Source organism: Nematolebias whitei, chromosome 15 (assembly GCF_014905685.2).
Source record: "Nematolebias whitei isolate Nwh7 chromosome 15, NemWhi1, whole genome shotgun sequence".
NCBI lineage: Eukaryota > Metazoa > Chordata > Actinopteri > Cyprinodontiformes > Rivulidae > Nematolebias > Nematolebias whitei.
Genome location: NC_056512.1, coordinates 23310845 through 23331323, shown reverse-complemented (window position 1 = coordinate 23331323; position 20479 = coordinate 23310845). Strand labels below are relative to the sequence as shown.

The 20479-nt window shown below is 43.4% G+C and overlaps 1 protein-coding gene across 1 annotated transcript in view; it reads left to right on the top strand.

Annotated features, from left to right (window-relative positions):
- LOC119421556 (nucleosome-remodeling factor subunit BPTF) overlaps positions 1–20479 on the top strand; it is a 32853-nt gene that overhangs the window by 1650 nt on the left and 10724 nt on the right. The window contains exons 2-22 of the mRNA XM_037688899.1: positions 224–1046; positions 2103–2323; positions 3102–3278; positions 3401–3580; positions 7013–7222; positions 9823–9902; positions 9999–10351; positions 10486–10617; positions 10759–10888; positions 11009–11144; positions 11233–11508; positions 12988–14482; positions 15681–15805; positions 16022–16150; positions 16236–16386; positions 16486–16609; positions 16711–16945; positions 17885–18018; positions 18105–18183; positions 18269–18450; positions 18591–19713. Of these exons, the coding sequence (XP_037544827.1) occupies positions 224–1046; positions 2103–2323; positions 3102–3278; positions 3401–3580; positions 7013–7222; positions 9823–9902; positions 9999–10351; positions 10486–10617; positions 10759–10888; positions 11009–11144; positions 11233–11508; positions 12988–14482; positions 15681–15805; positions 16022–16150; positions 16236–16386; positions 16486–16609; positions 16711–16945; positions 17885–18018; positions 18105–18183; positions 18269–18450; positions 18591–19713 (6495 nt within the window). The remainder of the gene's footprint in view (positions 1–223; positions 1047–2102; positions 2324–3101; positions 3279–3400; positions 3581–7012; positions 7223–9822; positions 9903–9998; positions 10352–10485; positions 10618–10758; positions 10889–11008; positions 11145–11232; positions 11509–12987; positions 14483–15680; positions 15806–16021; positions 16151–16235; positions 16387–16485; positions 16610–16710; positions 16946–17884; positions 18019–18104; positions 18184–18268; positions 18451–18590; positions 19714–20479) is intronic.

Sequence of the window (20479 nt, the reverse complement as noted above, 5' to 3'; positions counted from 1 at the left end):
TATATATATATATATATATATATATATATATATATATATATATATATTACACCCACATTTTAGGTTTTGCATAAATAGACATTGAAAACAAAAGAACTGCAGTATTAAAGTTATTGTGATAATTACCTATTTAAGTAGAGAATTTTGTTTTGAAAAGAAAGTTTTGATTAAAGAGTGCACATTGTGATTTATGAGGGTCTTTTTCTTTTTTTTAATGCCACAGGAAGGAAAAAAATGCGGGCTCCCCGCCCTCGCACTCCCACTCTCGAAAACAAGGAGATCCCTCCTCTCGAGCTTCCAGAAACCTCTGAGGATCTTTTGGTGCCTAACGAGGAGCTGCTCAACATAACCTCCATCTATGAGGTCCTGCGGAACTTCAGCACCGTGCTTCGTCTCTCTCCCTTTCGTTTCGAGGACTTCTGTGCGGCGCTCATTGGCCAGGAGCAATGCACGTTAATAGCCGAAACACACACCTCCCTGTTGAAGGCCATTTTGCGTGAGGAAGACTCTTCCAACACTACCTTCGGCCCTGCAGACCTCAAGGACAGCGTCAACTCCACTCTGTATTTTATCGACGGCATGACGTGGACTGAGGTTTTGAGGTCTTACTGTGAAAGTGACAGAGAGTTCCATCATGTTCTGCCACACCTAGAGATGGACGAGTATCCCTATGGTCCTCTTGAAAGTAAGATCAGGGTGCTCCAGTTTTTGGTGGATCAGTTCCTTACCACCAACATCGCCCGAGAAGAGCTCATGTCCGATGGCAGCATGCAGTATGACGACCACTGCCGCGTGTGTCACCGCCTTGGTGACCTGTTGTGTTGTGAGACTTGCTCAGCGGTCTACCACCTGGAGTGTGTGAAACCACCGCTGGAGGCTGTCCCAGAGGATGAGTGGCAGTGTGAGATTTGCGTGGCACACAAAGTGCCAGGAGTCACAAACTGTGTGACTGAGGCGCAGAAAAACAGGCCCTACATCCGCCAGGAGCCCATTGGATATGATCGCCATCAGAGGAAATACTGGTTCCTCAGTCGAAGGATTATTATGTAAGTTATTGTTTTTGTAATCCTTTTAAGTTAATTTTTACCAACCTCTTTGTATTCTCTTCTACACATCACAATAAAATGGCAACAAATAAATCTGATCTAATAATAGTACAAATGAGTATCACAAAGTGAAGCAAAAGCTGAAGTTATCACATTCTCAAAAGGAAAAAGCATCAATGAGATGGAGTCAAAAACAACTTGTAGTTTAAATTGCTGTTTATCTTAGTCGAGTTATTCAGATTGGATTGTGCAAATATGTTGAGTGTAGCAAGGACTCCACTAGATGTGATGCTTAACATTGATTCACAGGGAAATATGTTGGACGCCATTGTGGATTTTCCACACTTTTGGTCAGTGGAGAGTTCAGTCATTTCAGATGCCTCAAAGCAAGTTGAGAAAAAGTGTTGAAGCTGAACTTAAACACGACTTCACAGCCTAATTCATGGATCAGTTTGTTTTCTGAAACACCAACAGCAGCTGCCTTAAAACCATATTTAACCTTCACAAACAGGCCTTAATTAAGGCTTGATCAAAACAAATCATACAAGCAAGTAGCTACTTAACTACACTTTTCTAAAGTATGATCTTGCACTTGTCCACCCTAAAATATGAGGGCTGAAGGTGGAACTAGGTTAGGCTGATTATTTGTTGGCATGCCAAACCAACAAGCTTTCCACAAATTTCATCTTTTGTTTTTAAGAAATGACAGAAGTTAAAGTCCAGGCTCTTCATTAATGCCTCTTCTCCTTGGAATAATTTGTAATTTAAGGTAAAACAGGATCATTTATTTTCTGTTCCATTCATGTGTGAATCGAATTGAATGGGGGTTCAAGTTCAATTCTTCTCTTGGCAGTTCGCTTTCCAGCTGTCGCCACGGAGAGTCAACCTCCATCTCACTCTAAGTTAATTGATTTAATGAAATAGGTAGTCTTGACAGATTAAACTACTGTTAAAACCAGTTTAGTACACATTTATGTTGTCTGCCAAGTTCTAGTTGTTTCTCTAAGATGTGGAGGAGGAAGAGCTTAAGATGCATCTGTCATCTCATCTTCACAGTGAGGAAGACGGGGAGCACAAGAAGAAGAGGATCTGGTATTACAGCTTGAAGGCACAGCTGGAAGAGCTCATCGAGTGTCTGGATAAGGAATACTGGGAGACGGACCTTCATGCCATCCTGGAGGAGACGAAGGAGGAGGTGAAAGCCCACATGGACATCACAGAGGACCTCACCAACAGAGCTCGTGGAAGCAATAAGTCCTACCTTACTGCTGTCAACGGTACAGATTTAACTCCCTATCCATATAAACCAGAATGGGTTTAAAATGTAATCTACATCCATGTAGTAGAACGTTGTTTCAGAGATGGTCATGGTGACATTATCTTGAACGACAGGCTTACGCTCTGAAGTGCTTGGTGTCAGATACGTCCCTCAGGCTTCACTGTTCACTGCCAGACACCTGGATGTAGTTTTTTTTTTTTCTTCTTCTTACCAGCAACTGTTTCCCCCTCAGCTTTCCTCCAAGAAGTCAGGTTGGTTAGAAGATTGCAGCCAGCTGTTTCCGTTTCTGTTTGTCAGGCTGCTGTATCTTTTCTATGGCACTTCCCTTTCGTGTCACCAAAACAACTGCTTCCAGTTCTTAATGTGACAGCCAGGTGTTTTGTTTGATTGTAGCTGTGCCTGTAGCCTCTGGAGGTTTGACTAGGTTCACCTCCAGCACAGCCTCAAATAAAACCAATATACAAGTTCCAGTTTAGCTGGGTTACATGTGTGAAGCAATATTTATGTTTCTAGAACATAGCTTACCATATTCTCCTTTTTTCTAAACTGCTACCTACACAATCAGCTGCTGTCATTTAGAACATGTTTGCACTTGGCTGAAACTGATTTTTCTCCAACATAGATTTAATAACCTTAAACAACTAGCATTTGTTTTAATTCCCCTTTTGTATAAAAAGTTGTCCCCCTACATGTTTTACTTGAGAATTGATTTTAAATGACAGTTACGTAATAGATGGCTTGTATGTTTGAAATTTAATAAAGCCATTTGTTTACAGGAGTGGTTCTGGAGCGGTTAAAGATGAGGCGAGAGGCGCAGGAAGCAAAGAGGCGAGCGAACGAGACGAAGCAGGAACCAGAACATGGCTCAGTGCACAAGGCTGAGATCGGTGCCGCGGTCTCATCGCAACCCAACAAAATAAAGGATGCAGAGAACCTGGATGATAAGTCCAAAGGTGAAAGCGATTAAAACATGCTCCGTTAATTCTTTTAAGCTTGTTTAAGGCACTTTTCACACATGATGCTGAGCTTGAAGGAATCTTTGTCAATATTAAGTTAAATTTCTGTTGTTCCACAGCTGCTACAATTCAACCTGCAGCAGAAGAGAAGTGCACATCAGGTAATCCAGCCTCTGCTACCCAGAATGCAGCTGCATTTAAGACACGATCACTTGAGAAAAGCCAGGAAGCAGAAGCTGATCATTCTGGGAGTCAGAACAGTGGAGAGTCTTTTCCACGGGCAGAGCAGAGCACGACAGGTACTCAAGTCATCGGTCATTTGTCCGGAAGTTCAAATTCATCCTTTTTACCTCCTGCTTTTTGGCTGTACATGCATCTTTGCTCTCATCCAGATTATTGCCTTTTCTATTTCTGTGTTGAAAGTTAATCTTGTTGTGCCGTACTAGAGTTGTAATGACTGAAGCACATTATGTACAGTATGTCTGAGATTTTCACGTCACTTTGCATAGTCAAAAGTAATTGGAGACTCTGATGTGTAGTTTTTCTTTTTTTTTCTATCTTATATGAAGCAGGGAATCCAGATTTCCTTTTTATTTATACACTGCCTGGCCAAAAAAAATGTTGCCACCAAAAAAAGAGGTCACACACTAATATTTCGTTGGACCGCCTTTAGATCAGCTGTGGCATTGTTTCGATGAGCTTCTGCAATGTCACAAGATCTATTTCCATCCAATGTTGCATTAATTTTTCACCAAGGTCTTGCATTGATGATGGCAGATTCTGACCACTGCACAAAGCCTTCTCCAACACATCCTAAAGATTCTCAATGGGGTTGAGGTCTGGACTCTGTGGTGGCCAATCCATGTCTGAAAACGATGTCTCATGCTCCCAGAACCACTCACAATTCGAGCCCGATGAATCCTTGCGTTGTCATCTTGGAATATGCCCGTGCCATCAGGGAAGACAAAATCCATTGATGGAGTAACCTGGTTATTCAGTATATTCAGGTAGTCAGCGGACCTCATTCTTTGAGCTCATACTGTTGCTGAACCTGGACCTGACCAACTGCAGCAACCCCAGATCATAGCACTGCCCCACAGGCTTGTACACTAGACACTAGGCATAATGGGTGCATCACTTCACCTGCTTCTCTTCTTACCCTGATACACCCATCACTCTGGAACAGGGTGAATCTGGACTCCTCAGACCACATGACCTTCTTCCATTGCTCCAGAGTCCAATCTTTATGCTCCCTAGCAAATTGAAGCCTTTTTTTCCAGTTAGCCTCACTGATAAGTGGTTTTCTTAAGGTTACACAGCTGTTCAGTCCCAATCTCTTGAGTTTCCTTCGCATTGTGCGTGTGGAAATGCTCTTACTTTCACTATTAAACACAGCCTCGAGTGCTACTGTTGTTGTGGGTTTTTTTTTTTTTCGATTTGATTTCACCAAATGTTTAAGTGATCCCAATTTTAGTAGTTTCTGCAATCTCCTGAGATGTTTTCTCTGCGTGATGCCAATGATTTGACCCTTCTCAAACAGACTGACATCTTTTCCACGACCATGCGATGTGTCTTTCCACATGGTTGTTTAAGAAATGAGAAGCAACTTGTTGCACCAGTTGGGGTTAAGTAACTTGTTTCCAGCTGAAAGATAATCACCCATGCAGTAATTATCCAATACGAGGCTCGTACTTATTTGCTTAGTTAAATCCAGGTGGCGACTTTTAATTTTGACCAGGCAGTGTATCTAAAGTGTATTTTATGGTTTACACATTTCACCAGCTCTGTCTGAGTGTGGCTGTTCCCTGACTGTAATGTGGTGCCTCTCTAGTTGAGTGTTTGCTTCTGTTGTGTGAAATGGTGCTCCTGGCTCAGGCTGCGATGATGCTTGATGCCAGAGAATTATCAGGTGTTTTTCTGTCATCGTGGATGATTCACAATGTGAAACGAGATACAGTTGCTCTTTGCACATGGATATAAAACATTCATCTCTTGCTGTAATACAGTGCAGGGGTCTTCAGTTATAATTCAGCTCAGAATGTGTTTTAAATTTGTTTTTGTGGCCTCAGTTTGAGTCTGAGGGCATTGGATTTCTCAGATAATTAAATTTTTTAAGCTATGTTTACATGGACATAAGTAATCTGATTAAACGGCCGTTCGGAATAAAAACGCGTCATGTAAACACCCTGTTCAGGTTATTTTTTTGTTTATTCAACGCGATCCGAAATAATTTGATCAGAATGAAACGGGTGTTTTACGCCGATTCATAACCCGAACGGTGCGCATGTAAACACTTGATCTGTTCTTTTTTTTCTTTTTTTTCTGATCGTGAAAAACTGACCTGACTGTGCATGTACGCCCGATGTCATTTCCACCTGGCTAATGCTAATAATATTAGCATGTGGGGGAAGCAAAACTGGTCGGTAAGCGACACAGTATTTCTTCTAGAAACTTTGAAAGAGCTCAAAATGATCTGTATCACTTGTAGCTCAGTCAGGGAGTGCAGGAACGTCTCCACCGTCATTAAAACCTGTCGCGTGTCCATGTAGGGTGCTCAGGTTTGTTTACGTTCATCCTGGAAGTAAACCGGAAGTAGAACTACTTCTTCGGGGTATTTTTAAGGAGAGTTTACCACTCTGCACATGTCAGTACTTGTGTTCAGAACAAAGCCCGCTGCATGTAAACGCTCGTCATGAACAGATTGTGCCCGTGTAAACGATACATTTGGATTATTTAATCTGAAAACATTCAATCCGGTTAAAAAAAAAATTGCGCATGTAAACATAGCTAGCGTGATGTAGATTGATGCTGCTGTCTCTGAACATGAGACAAACAAGTTTTAAACGCTACAGGAAGTCTGAACACGCGTTTATTCAGTCTGGATAAAAACTTCAACTTTTCCCTTTTAGTGGCAGCCATACGTTTCTTCACTGTGTTGTTTTCTTTGAAACTTTTCACACACTTAACTTTTTCTGCAGAGGAAAACCAGCCTGTGGAAATTACCATAAAGGCTAGAAAAGCTGTGCCATGTAAATTTACTGTAAATGCTAATAAACTTGCAAAGGAGAAACATATTTTCATTTGAAATTTCACAACTGATCTGAGTCCAGATAAGACCATTTGGGTCTAGATTCAGGCAGGGTTTTATCATTTAAAGAGCCCTGCTGCAGTGCTCTTAAACCACCTAATTATTTGTTAGGTGGAAAATGCACAAATAACTTCCTAATCTATTTTTAAAAAAATTCCTGTATTACTTTGTCTTATTGTTGAATTAGATGTTTATAGAAAAATCTACCATTTAGTCCCTCGTCTTGTGCTTCGTATTGTCTCCTGCACTCGATTGTCTTGAAAAGCTCTTCTTTTTTTTTTGGCACGGTGGTAGATGGCTTCCCTGGCAGCAACTACTGCGCCATGTCTGCCACAGGCAGCCCTTTTTGTCTCAGTCCAATTTTTGGACCTTTGGGTGGGTTTGTGTTGCTCAGTCAAAGGGCCCTCTGCCTGGAAGCCCACCTGCTACCTCACTAACAAAGAGCTGTGTACATATTCAGGCAGCTAGTCTTATTGTGGCTTGGCAGCAGGTGTACAGCTTGGTTGGCATGTTGGCAAAATTTACATTAAATTCATCTGTTTCATGGACATTTTTAATCACATAACTTACAACTCATTATTTACAACTTTTGTTTCTCTGTTGTTTACTGCACCTAAATTTAATTTTACTGTATTTTATTTAGACGAGAACCAAAAGTCAGAACCTGGCCATGCAGCTGCACAAAGAGACGACTCATCACCAGCCCAAGATCAGGCACAGCAGCGATCGTCTCATCCAGAGGCGGCTGGTGACAGCAGCCAGGTTTCTGGCTCTGATGGTCTCAGTAAGCTGGACCCACCCGATCTAGCTGACAGGTCCTCGCAGTCCTCTTTCACCAGCCAGGATGGGACGGGTAAGGATTCACAGGGTTTGCTGACTGTGACTTTCAGATAACGGCCAATAAAACACGGAGTCTGAAGTTGGCTCAGTTGTCAGATTTAGGGGTGTGAATCTCAGTGTCTGGCGATTCGATTCCGATTTTTTATTTATTTTTTGGTGTCACGATTTGATTCAAAATGGATTTTTCTATTGAAATGGTCATAAATTTTGTTTCAGTTATGTAATTGCCTAGATGAAAAGATTAAACAACAATGTAAACAAATAGAACATTTATTTAAAACAGTAATTTTAGGTTCCTTACTGTATCAAAACTTTTTGCATGATTTTATATTTATACCAAATATAGGAGAGAATAAAATTTTGTAATTTAAATGACCAGTATTAGTTTAGCTTAGTTGCCTGGATTTTTCTCAAAAAATAAAAAATAAATCGAGGAACAAATAATTAATCCATCCATCCTTCCATTATCTTTACCCACTTCTTCCTTTTCGAGTCACGAGAGTCACTGGTGCCCATATCAGCCATCACTGTGCGAGAGGCGGGGGACACCTGGACAGGTTTCCAGTCCATCACAGACAAATGATTCAAAATATATAAATACAAAAGTAAACAAAGACTTCAGCCTGCCATAGTATATTTAACTCAACATAAAATACAGACTTCACAGTCTTAACCATATTTATTCATATTTAGTAAATTTTTAACACAATTTCAAAACCTGTGCAAGTTTGCACAGAAACTCTTCTGAGCTGTAATTTATAAACCATAAATTGTATCATTTAGAACAGGCTGTAGGCGATGTGTCTCATCTGGCCTCTCTTCACTCTCTTCTCTTGGGGCTGACATGGTTTAGGGGCATGGCAGCTGACTCAGAACCCGAAGGTCCTGGATTCTATCCCCAGTCGTTGCACATCTCGTGGAGTCTCTGAGCAGGACACCTAATCCCGAATTGCTCCCCGGGCACTTACATAGCTGCCCACTGCTCCACCAGGGTGTATCCCAGGTGCGATGGGTTAAATACAGAGAACTAATTTCGTCCTTGTATGGGAACATACAATGATGACAACACATAGCATTTTATTATATTTATTATTATTTATCATTATTCAACCTGTACAACTTGTCTATATAAGTTTTTGTATAATATGAGGAAAAAACGGTTACCTTTGAGCTGCAGCTGCATCAGAGCGTCTCCCACTTTATTTTTGTTTCATGGTGGAGTTGTGACGCAGCTTTATCACTAAAAATGCTACATGAAGGAATAACGTACTCCAGCGTATTAAAAATAAACCTAAACCCCTCGCTAGGGCTGGGCGATATATTGATTTTTTTATATCGATAGAATTTAATTCACAATATAAAATGAGACTATATCGATATAAAACGATATAGTCTTAAGCCCTATTTGCACGGGATTAGTTTTACCTAGGGACCACATGCTATTTGTAATAATTATGGAGATTGTCTGTGTTGTTAATCCCATGCGAATCTGCCATGTCAGTAATTTGTAAAATGAAAATTCCCCCGCACATTTCCTACTATATTTTGCTGAACTCCCTCCAACTGAGCTCTGCACTTTCAGAGTAAGAGCTTTGTTAATAAATGTTATTAAAGGTTGAATGAATAAAGGCTACTTCATTAGAATCAGACTTCAGATTTATTAATAAATCAGGGTGTCGTAAAACAGTGAAATACTAAAAACAAGAACATATTTGCTTTGATTTTTCTATGGACATTATCAAATGTCTTGTTACTTGTATTTGTATATGTAAATAAATGCCTAAAAAACTAACTTTAATATATGTAAATAGTTTATTTTTTAGACATTTATTTTGTACAGTTACAGCTGTTAATAAATGTGCCTGTGTGACAACTGGGACAAAACTTTGACTCTGAAATATATTTTTATTACTTAATGGAAAGAAAAAATATTGAGATATATATTGTATATCACAATTTATCTTAAAATACTGAGATATTCATTTAGGTCTATATCGCCCAGCTCTACCCCTCTCCTTCCACTGAGCTGTTTGCTCGTAAATCCTTTGTGATGTAGCTGGAGATGGAGAGGGAACGCTTCGCAGACTTTGGGGAATCAGCTGGAAGTTTGTCGTTTCTGTTTGCTGATCTGCTGCTTTCGTTTTCATTGTCCACGCATTTTGTCGTATTTCCAAAATACTGTACCGCAATGTTATTTTACACTTCTTGCAAACAACCGTGCTCTTGTCGAGCTCTGTCTTCCTCCAGAACATCGTAGGATCTGAAATGACTTTTAAAGACGAAGAAGCGGATTGAATCGCGCTGTCCCCCTGCTCTATACTAGCAGACTCCATTCAGATAAAGGGAGCTGCATAACTAGCTTGCTGTACGGTGGCCTACATGGCCCAATTCTACGGCGGCTGAGCAGACTCATATTGCGATATGCAGTACGCTCGGGAGTAGGAGCGGGGGGAAAAAAACAAACGCATTTTAAAATCAATTTTTGGGCCGTTACAATCGATTCAGAATCGCCAGGACTAAGAATCTAGATTCTATAAAAAATCAATTTTTTATGCACCCCTAGTCAGATTATTCTTCTAGTTCTGATGTTGTCATCTGGTTTTTGAACGACAGTTGAGTATAATGAGCGGGTCAAGAACGAGAATGCAACAGGACAAGAATCTGAAAATCAGATGAACAGGAGCAGCAAAGAGGTAAGGCGACGTGGAGGGTTTTGTAACAAACGAGTTGTTAAAATATGAAATTACTAACAGTTAAAGGGACAATCTGTATCTGCACTCGTCTTTCAGTCACCCCCCATGTGCGTCGCTGGTGACGCCACACGTCTGAGCTTCTTGAAAAGGGACCTGGCTGTAAATTTAAACAACTTGTTCAAACTGGGTCAGGAGGGCAAGTACAGGGTCTACCAGAACCAGTACAGCACCAACGTGCTGGCACTCAACAAACATCAGCACCGAGAGGATCACGACAAGAAGCGCCACCTCTCCCACAAGTTCAGCCTGACCACCGCCTCCGACTTCAAATGGAACGGCTCCATCTACGGGTCGCGGAGTCTGACCATCGCCACGCTTCGACTCACCATCATCCAGCTGGAGACGAACGTGCCGGGACCGTTCATGCATCCCAACTGGGCGTCGCACAGGTACCAAGAGAACACCGGCAAGACTAAACGCTGTTTCTGCCATGCCAAACTTTTCGGTTTTCAGTTAGTGTTAAGAGTTGCTTTTATCAGTCTTGTTCACTTTTTAAAGTTTTATTCATTTATTTATTTTGCAGGACCAACTGGAACAAAGCGGTGCAGATGTGCAGCAAAGCCAGGGAGTTTGCTTTGGCTTTGGCCATTTTGGAGTGCGCAATCAAACCAGTGGTTATGCTGCCCATATGGAAAGAGTCTCTGGGACACACAAGGTAAAGGACTCAAACAGCATCACACACACACACTGTATGCTTTTGAAAAGACAAAGCTGCAGGTAATATTTCATGCAGTGGATTAAGCAGTAGCCAGTCTGATTTATGCTTTGGCCTAATTCTTTGTTTGTTTTGTATCAGGTTACATCGAATGACCTCTATGGAGCGGGAAGAAAAGGAGAAGGTAAAAAAGCGAGAGAAGAAGCTTGAGGATGAAGAGACCTTGCAGCAGGCCACATGGGTGAAATACACCATCCCCATCAAGCATCAGGTGATACAACTGCAGCACTGAGTCATTGAAGAACTGAATGTTGCCGTGAAAGCTTTTATTACAAGTGGACTGATCGATGGCTGCCTCCATGTGTTAAATTGTTTGTTTTTTCTTTTGAAGGTGTGGAAACAGAAGGGTGAGGAGTACAGAGTGACCGGATATGGAGGCTGGATCTGGGTCAGTAAGACTCATGTGCCCCGTTTTGTCCCAAAACTACCAGGAAACACAAACGTAAACTACCGTAAAGAATTGGAGGGTAAGAACTCAACTTGTTTAATTCCTCAAGCTAACTGATTTTATTTTTGGACATTTGAGGGTCTGATGCGCAGCTTGTTTCCTTTTAGCTAAAATGAATAAAGAAAATGCCGCAATTTGCACAAAAAAACACAAAGAGATGACGGAAAGCAAGAAGGTGTCGACTCAGATCAAAGAAGACGAGGACCAGTCGCTGGTCAGCGCACCGTCTACGATCACTTCCTCGCCTGATGACAGCAAACCTCAGACCACCAAAGAGGAAGAAGACCGTTCAAAGGAGGAGCAGGAAATTACTGCTGAAGAGAAGAACGTAGATGAAAAGATGGAGGTTGACTCCAGCATCAAAACTTCAACTGATACACAAGGTTTGAAATGAATTTATTTTCTTGGATTAAAGTTCTCCGTCGCTGTGACAGATTTCCATCATTTTGAACGTGGCCAGGATGGATTTTCATAATATGTAAAAATGAAAAGGGGAATAAATATGTTTTGTTGTGCTCCTATTAAAACCATCCTGTCTAATCCTGATACAAGGATTAAACTGACACTTCTTCAAATCAAGAGCACAGCAGTCTTAATTTTACTCAGTCAGAGCAGAGCAGGGCGGGTTGTGCCGTCTTGATTCATAGTGAGTGAATAATTGTAGTTGAAGTGTTGCAGTACAAATGCTAGGTCTGAGCTGAGCTGCCACAATTTCCACTCCTTGCCCAGAAGTAGCGGAGCTGTTTGCTATGGGGGGTTTGGTAGGCGGGGCGCTCGGTTCTGTCGACATGGCTACACAAGTTGAAATCCCATGAATATACCGGTAATCCCTTTAAATGAAATGGTCATTTTAGAGGAGACATCTGTCATTCTGGTGATGATTCTCGTAAACTTCAGGTGTAGAAAAAGTTTCAGTAAAAAAAAAAACAATTCTTACTTTAATCATTGTATATATCCAGCAAAGCTCTACAGTAGTCCCTCATTTATTGTGGGGGTTACGTCCTCCCCCTGCGCGCGCATACGCGCACCGCAACTAGTGAAAATCCATGAAGTAGCAACATTATATTTAATTTAGTACTGTATGGCTTTACAAACCCTTCCCTCACTCTTGCAATGTTCTGAACTCTTAAACGTACGTCCATTTTAACAACATACTTATATGTAGCTACAAAATTTTATTCACCAGCTCGGCAGAACAGCAGTGGCTCGGTTCCACTCCGACTTGGTTCAATTTTGGCTGACCTACCCTGCCGGTTCTGGTCGGCTCTCTGGCTCGGGGTAGTGACAGTGGGCTCTGGAGAGAAGTCGAACCTACGGCGACGCATCCCCACTCGGAAGTCCTTGTGGGCCGACTAGCAGCTCTCGGGTTCGCCGATGGGTCTGAGGGTCCGATTCTACTTTAATTTCTGGTCCAGTTCCCGGTGGGTGCTGTGTAGCTCTCTGCATCCTCTGGGCGCCAAAGTCTCTGTATAAATAAGGACCGAACTTTTTCGGATGAGATCAAAACTTTCCCTACACATTTCAGCAGAAGGCAACGGGGCTTCTGGGAAATGTAGTCTTTATCAGTGGTAATACAGTTGAGGCTTATTGAGAGAAAACTACAAAATGGCGGTGCCTGTCCAAAGTATCTTATTTTTTTGTAAACTTTTTACTGTACACTACTGTATCCAGAACTGTCCCAATCACGTGAGGAATATTAAAGTTGACAATCATGTGTCCTGTACAATTTGTATTTATTTTCCTCGTGTTCAATCTGACTTTGAAAACCCTCGAAAGAGCGAGTCTGCGAAAATTGAACCGCAAAGTAGTGTGTGACTACTGTACTTCTATCATCAGCTAACATCTGGGATTCTTCTTCACAGATAAAGTTGAAAGCAACGGTCCTTCATCGACCACTGCACCTCCTGTTGGAGTTGAGCCCACTCAGACACCCGAGCAACACAACAAGGAGGAGACCACAACATCACAAATCTTTTACGATGTGGTGAATGTTAGCGAGGGCTTCCAGCTGAGGACGGCATATAAGAAGAAGGTAAAGCCATCCAAACTGGATGGACTCTTGGAGCGTCGGGTAAAACAGTTCACCTTGGAGGAGAAGCAGAGGCTGGAGCGGATGAGACAGGCCTTGTCCAAAGCAGCCACCATGAAGCCCACGACTGGGGTGAAAATTGAAGGAGCAGCATTAAACAAACCGCAGCCTGCTGCCACCTCAGCTGTTAAAGCAGAAGAGAAGGGGGAGAACCTACAAGTGAAAGACCGTGTGGTTAAAAAACTTGAGTTTGAGCAGGAGGACACAAAGACAGAGATCAAGAACATCAAACCTGACCCTGGAAATGAGGAGGCCTGTACCAATAAAGAAGTGAATGGAGAACCTGAGCTGAGCAGTACAACCAGCTGTCGGTCAGAGAAGACCGAGCACAATGAAAAAACACAGAAGGAAGAGGGTTGTCTAATAACAGACACTCCTAAGAAGCGTGGCTATGATGAAATGGAGCAAAGCAGTGGAAAGAGCGACGCTGAAAACATGGAGGAAACCCAAAGTAAGAGCATTTCATCGCACGTGAATGGAAAAACCACAACAGCAGATCCAAACACCAACTCAGACCCTGGGAATCCTGTCCAGAGTGTGTGTTCAGATCCAGAGAAGGAGCCGGTGAAGTCTCTGATGAATGGAAATCTGTCGCAGAATGATTTTTCTAATGCAGCCCATCCCCCTCCTCTCAAAGTCCCAAAATTAGAGAACCATGTTGGCGATAAAGAAGAACTTGTAAATAAGAGTGCTGTGACGACGGACAGTGAGGGGTCAGTGACGGCAAAGCTCGAATCCTCGAGCACTTCCTGCCACAACAGTAATAACACAGACACTTGCACCAACGTCTCTTCAAAGGAGTCTCAAAGTTCACTCGTGCGTGACACATCCAACAGTATTAGTAAGCCCGATGCAACTTCTCGAGGGGAAATGGGTTCTGTTTCGTTCGGTCCCGTCACCACCCAACCCAGCTTAGAAGCAGCTGGCTTCCAGAAGAAGAAACCTAATGACACCAAATCGACCCCCCAGGGCTCCACATCAACTAGCTCCATGACGATTAGTAAAGAGTATTCCACCAAAGACAGAGTCAGCCTTCTCAGGTACTCCAAGTCCAAGAAGGCCCGCTCGGGAATCGCACTGCCCTCCTACCGAAAGTTTGTGACTAAGAGCAGCAAGAAGAGCCTTTTTGTCCTCCCAAATGATGAGCTGAAGAGGCTGGCGAGGAAGGCAGGCATTAAAGAAGTGCCCATCTTCAGCTACAATGCCAAGCCGGCGCCAGATATCTGGCCCTACCCTTCACCTCGGCCCACCTTTGGGATCACCTGGAGGTCGGTAACAAATCTTGTTCCACTTTGTTAGAATGGGTGTCGGTTTCCATTTACAACTTGCACAGGTGCTGAATGGAAAGGATAGCTCAGATCTTTTGACATGAGCTTCAGTGGAAAAGTTGACAACAGTTTACATCTGGTAGACTGAAGCTAACTGCTAGTCCAAAAAATGTTTAAACTATTTTACTAGATCAGTGGCACCCACACTTTTTCAGCATGCGAGCTCCTTTTAAAATGACCAAGTCAAAGTGATCTACCTGCTATAAGACCCCGTTTACACAAGAACAACCTCTAGAAATGTCAGTGTTTTTTAATGTGTATTGGGGGTAATAAACAAAAAATGAATGGTTTTACATGAAAACGCTGTAGTTTCCGTGTCAATCGGGTTGCCAGATAAGAAATGATGAACTATAGTACTGTGGCTTTAAAATGATAGTATTTTGACCTAAACTGTCATGTGGTGAGTAAATATATTCTAAGATGAGGTGTGTGTTGTGTTTGTTGAACATGTGCACAGAAAAGGAGGGGGTAAATAAAACATTTTAAATTTATCTGGCAACCCTGATGCAGTGCTCAGCTCGATTCGTTGTAGCGTCTGCATGATCACAGTTTCATCCAAACTATTGAATACACTGACGTCTCTTTGGAACTGGATTTAATTAGTTTTGCTCAACATGCTGAAAAAGTGTGAGCAGCACAAAAACACTCTCTGCCATTTATTATAACTGTTGTTAGTGCAGGAAAACTTGGGACTGCAGCTGCCTGTAGTGCACATGTGCCACTTCACACACAAAATTTCACGGTGGGGGGTGAATATTGATAAATATAAATATTTTCCTTGAAAATCTCCACTCTGCGTCCTGGTTTGAGAGAATGAAGGCTGTGACTGGCTGGCCTGTATGTCAGTCAAGTAAAAAAATATAGTGAGGATGGATGATAGGCTGCCATCTGTGTTTTAATGCCATGCGATCTACCCATAATGCCTTTGTGATCAACGTATTGGGCGCACCTGTTCTAAATGGACTTGGTTTAAATTTGTTTTATTGTCTAGTGTATTGATTTGCATATATTTGCTTTGGTTTTTATGCTCTATTTAATTTATACTGTTTTAATATTTGTCTATGCTTCAGCATGCACATAAGCATTTGTGTGTGTTTAGTGTTATTGGATTTCACTGTTTATCCTTGTGCCTCTTCAGGTATCGTCTGCAGACTGTGAGGTCTCTGGCGGGTGTTAGTTTGATGCTGAGGCTGCTGTGGGCCTGTCTGAGGTGGGACGACATGGCTGTGAAGCCCTCCACTGCTGTAGGGATGACTCGGAAAGGTGAGAACGTCTGCAAACAAAAAGCTTCCCAGTTTTGGTCATCCAGAATAAACTTCCTGATATTAGATTGTATTTCAGCTGAAATATGGAGTGCTTGTAATTTGTCAGACTTTTCTGTAAAGCTGAAGAGTTCAAGCTTGTTATGAGGGATAAAATGTTGGGATGTTCAAAGAGAAGTTCAGCCGCTTTTTCTTTAAAACCTGTTGGTTTGTTTAGAAACCACCGACACAGACATCATCACTACAGAGATTATGAAAAGGAGAGACGTGGGGCCCTATGGCATCCGCTCAGAGTACTGCATCAGGAAGATCATCTGTCCCCTCGGGAACAGAGACACACCCAAAGGTAAGAAATACACCTTTGTTTGGAACTAATGTGGTGTCTAATCAGTTCATAAGATTAATAAATAGTTTTTACTTTCTATGAGTAGAAACCCCAACTCCACAGAGGAAAGGCCTGCGCTCAAGTGCTCTGAGGCCGAAGAAGCACGAACCAGCCAAGCAGACCGGGCCTTTGGCTGTGGAGACGTGGATACCTGAAGAGGAGCTCGAGCTCTGGGAGATCCGAGCCTTTGCAGAGAGGTTAGAAACTCCCACCACGTCATCTGGTTTTTTTTTTTTTTTTTTTTTTTCAAACGAAGTTTTGGTTCGTCACGTTTTTGCCTCTTCTTGGTGTTGCAGGCTGGAGAGGGAGAAGACACAAGGGTTAGAGCCCGCCAAAACCAGCAGCACCCTGAAGACAGTAGAGGAAGTCAAGGCTCATTTAGACAACCAGCTGAAGCAGGCTAGACTGGCTGCCCAGCAGGTGGGGGAAACTGCACACACCAACCCCCCACCCTCCACCCCCGATCTGTCAGGTCAACAAACCTGATATAAACCCAACATGTCGTTTTGTGTTCGTTTTAGAAACGTTTGGAGCCGCTGAAACCGAGCACAACTGCCACCACTTCCACAACTCCCACCACGTCAGACAGCTCTCCCAGTACCCTGACCTCCACAGGCCTGAGGACGGGTCCGTTGCCACCTGGAACCAAGATGGCCCTGTCCACCAAGCTGGGCTCCCCAGTTCCTCTCCAGCAAGACAAGAACTTCCATCAGTCGTTCGCCTCCTGGGTGAAGCAGGGTCAGAACAACGGCACAGGTGAGCAGGTGGAGGAGACGGACCTGTCACGAGTCAGCCTCACCCGTTCTCATCCACTGAAACCAAACGGACAAACAAATGACTTTAACATTCATTTTATTTTGTCAGTTTTAGTTTTCTTTTCCTCCGTCTTTCTTTTTGCTTAAAGCACAGGAAGCAGCTGTTTTTTTTATGTTCATATTCATAAATATGATTGGCTTCTAAATGATTAAAGAGCTTGTGGTGTCCACTTTCAGTCAGCAGCCACTTCAAAAGAAATGGACAAATACATTAAGCATAAATAAATCAAAAATCAGGCATGGAAGAAGTTTATCCAGTGTGCAAAGGGAGGTCGTTCACCAACCCAGGAGCTGCAGCAGAGAAAGCCCAGCCCCCTCTTTAAGGTTTTGACACACTGGATCACATTTTTTGGATCATGGCAGCCTCGTTGTTGACTGAAACCTTCCAGTGGACACCACAACTGTTCTCTGGCTGATTTGGTGGGCCTGTTGGGGTGACAGTAGGTGGCATGGTGTGTCTTGCAGCCTCCACAGTGGCTGGCAGCATCTCCACCTCAGAGCAAACCCTCCAGATCGCTGGCAGCCCAGTGACTGTGGCTGGCCAGGTCCTCGCCGCCAAACTGCCTCTGCCTGCTAACAGCAAGATTGTCGCGCTCGCCATGCCTTCTGCTCAAGGAGGTAGGGAGCATGAGCGTTGTTCGTTTTGGCTTTGAAATGCGAAGAAGGACGGAAAAGCGTTGTGGACTGCTTTTTGACATTCAGCTTATAATACTGTTTATGTCATAAATAACTTTATTAAGATGGATTAGACAGTTTTTCAGAAAACATTAAAATGCTTCAAGTCTTTCCAACAGCTGTGCATGTCTTTCTACCTTTCAACACTTGACCCATCTAAGTACAAGTAGGTGATGTATTTTTGTGCTTCTGTCCTCATCGACAGGTGGAGTTCAGCAGAAAGTTCTGGGTATTTTCCCTCATGGGCCTCCTGCCAACCTTCGGACATACAGCACGCTACATCCTACGACTGGAAACATGAACCTCAGAACTGCTTCTTCTGCCTCCACCACTCAACAGGTCTCACTCTGACCAGTCGCTTTCACTTTTACCCACAGTGGAAATACTCAACATGCTCACAGTTGTACTCCTGATCTGTCTGTCAGGTTACCACAGCAGTGGGGCAACCTCAACCTGGAGCACCTGTTCCTGGGGGTACAGTAGTCAGAGGTCCAGCTCAGCAAGGTCTTCTGTCCAACATTTTACCCTCAATAAAAGCTCTTTAGGCTTTTCAAGCTGAAAATCCCAACACGTGTTTTTTGTCTTTCAGGTCAGCCTGTACAAGCTGCAGCCCAAGCTGGACCTGGTACTCCTCCTCTGAGAGCAGCAGGTCCTGCATCAACTCCTCCTGCCTCCACAGCTCCTGCTGCTTCATCTCAGCCTCAGAGACCTCAGCAGGGCCAAGTGAAACTCACCATGGCTCAGCTCATGCAGCTCACTCAAAGCGCACAGGTAAACATTTATCTATCTCCTGTTGTCTAAACAAACGGTGAAATTAGTTTCCATGATGTTTTTACTTCCTTTTTGTTTACTCTTTTTGATAATGTTTTGTTTAGTTGTAGTCAAGATTCTGTTTGCCTGAAACTCTGCAGGGAGGAAACCCAGGTCTGACTGTGGTGATCCAGGGTCAAGGGCAGACCCAGGGACAACTTCAGATCATCCCACAGGGTGTTGCGGTCATCCCAGGCCCCGGCCAGCAACTAATGCAGGCGGCCATGCCCAACGGCCAAGTCCAGCGCTTCCTCTTCACTCCTTTACCTCCGTCCTCATCAGCTCCTGTTTCGGCTCCCACTAACACGACCCCTGTCACAACGCAGACCCCTCAAACCCAAATGTCACCTTCAGCTCAAATGCGATCCGTTGCCCAAGTCCAGACGACTCCGTCATCCTTAGCCCATACACAAATGACGGCTCCTCTACCTGCGCCCATTCAGGCTACAAGCCCATCACCGAACCTAAACGTTGCCTCGAGCTCTGCTATTCCGGTTCAAACCCAAGTTCCTGCCCCTGTTTCTGCTGCTGCTCACGTCTCTCCACAAACGCACATTTCACCCCCAACGCCCATCTCTTCACAGCCCCAAAGGTCTGCTCTGGTGCCTCATTTTCCACAGCCTTCCACACAAGTTGTACCCCCTGCCCCACCCTCAGCTGTAACATTGCCCCAAGCTGCTTCCTCAACACAAAATTCAAGCCCAGGTGTGACTCATAAACAGATTCTCACTTCATCCCTTGTCCAAAACCAAACCGTGCCCCAAACCCAAGTGTCCACTCTTCCAGTAGGTTCACCCCCTGCACAAACCCAAACTGTATGTTCACCACTTGTACCAGGACAAGCTGTCGTCCAACCACAGTCTGTAAGCCCTGCCCCACGTGTAACTCCAGCCACTGTTCAGATGCAGGGTTCTGTTCCTGTGCCGGCCTTGTCCCCTGTGTCAGCCAGGCCACTTCCCCAAGTTTCTGTTGCAGCAGCATCCACTAACTCAGCTCCACTTCCTGTTTCTGCCTCACTTCCTTCATCTTTCCAAGTTCCAACCCCGGCCCTCGCTCCCGTCTCTGCTCCTGTCATAGCTGTTGTGTCTACCCAAATCGCCGTCCCGTCCCCAGCCAAAGCTCTAACCCAAATACAAGGTGCAGCTTCTGCTCCTCTCCATGCAGTTGTGGCAAATGCTGTTGTCACACCTGTCACAGCCACCTCTACTATACCTTCAGTGCCAGGTAAGGTGCCACCTACAGCAGGAAGCAAGTCCATTCTCTTTTACTGCTGTGGTATTACATATCCGGATATAGTAACATCTACCAGGTTTTTAAATTCATTAAATCTAACCACAAGTGTTCAAAAACACAACTGATTCCACCATATTTTAACAAAACAAAGCTACAATGGAAGAGTTGTTTGTGAAAACTATCAGTTGCTTACATTGTGCAACACTTTGGACCTGCTGTTCTTTACAGCGTCGCTTCAGTTTGTTGAGGTTTGCAGACATTTGTTTTTGCTCATTTTCCTAAAGTCCCACCGCAGCACAGACTGAAGTCTGCACTTTGAAAAGTTTCAGCACCCTCATTCTTTGCTTTTTCAGACTTTTGGTTTTAGATCTGCTAGTGATGAATGTCCTGTTAAAAGTTTGGTCCAAGCTTCAGCTGTTGGACAGATGCTCCTACATTTGACTCTAGAACCTGTTGGAGTTCATAGTCCACTCAGTAACTGCAAGGAATCCAGGTTCTGTGGCTGTAGAACAAGCCAAAATCATCCACAGCTGGCATGAGGTGTTTATGCTGATATGCTGTTGGGATTTTCAAAACATGGCACTTTGCATTATGGGTAAATGGTAAATGGACTGTACTTACAGTATATAGCGCCTTTCTATCTTGTCAAGACTTTACACTACAATCTGTGCCCTCATTTACCCATTCATACATCACTCTTTCTGTGCAAAGACTTATCAGTGCTTTATCACATTCATACACCGATGGGACACACATC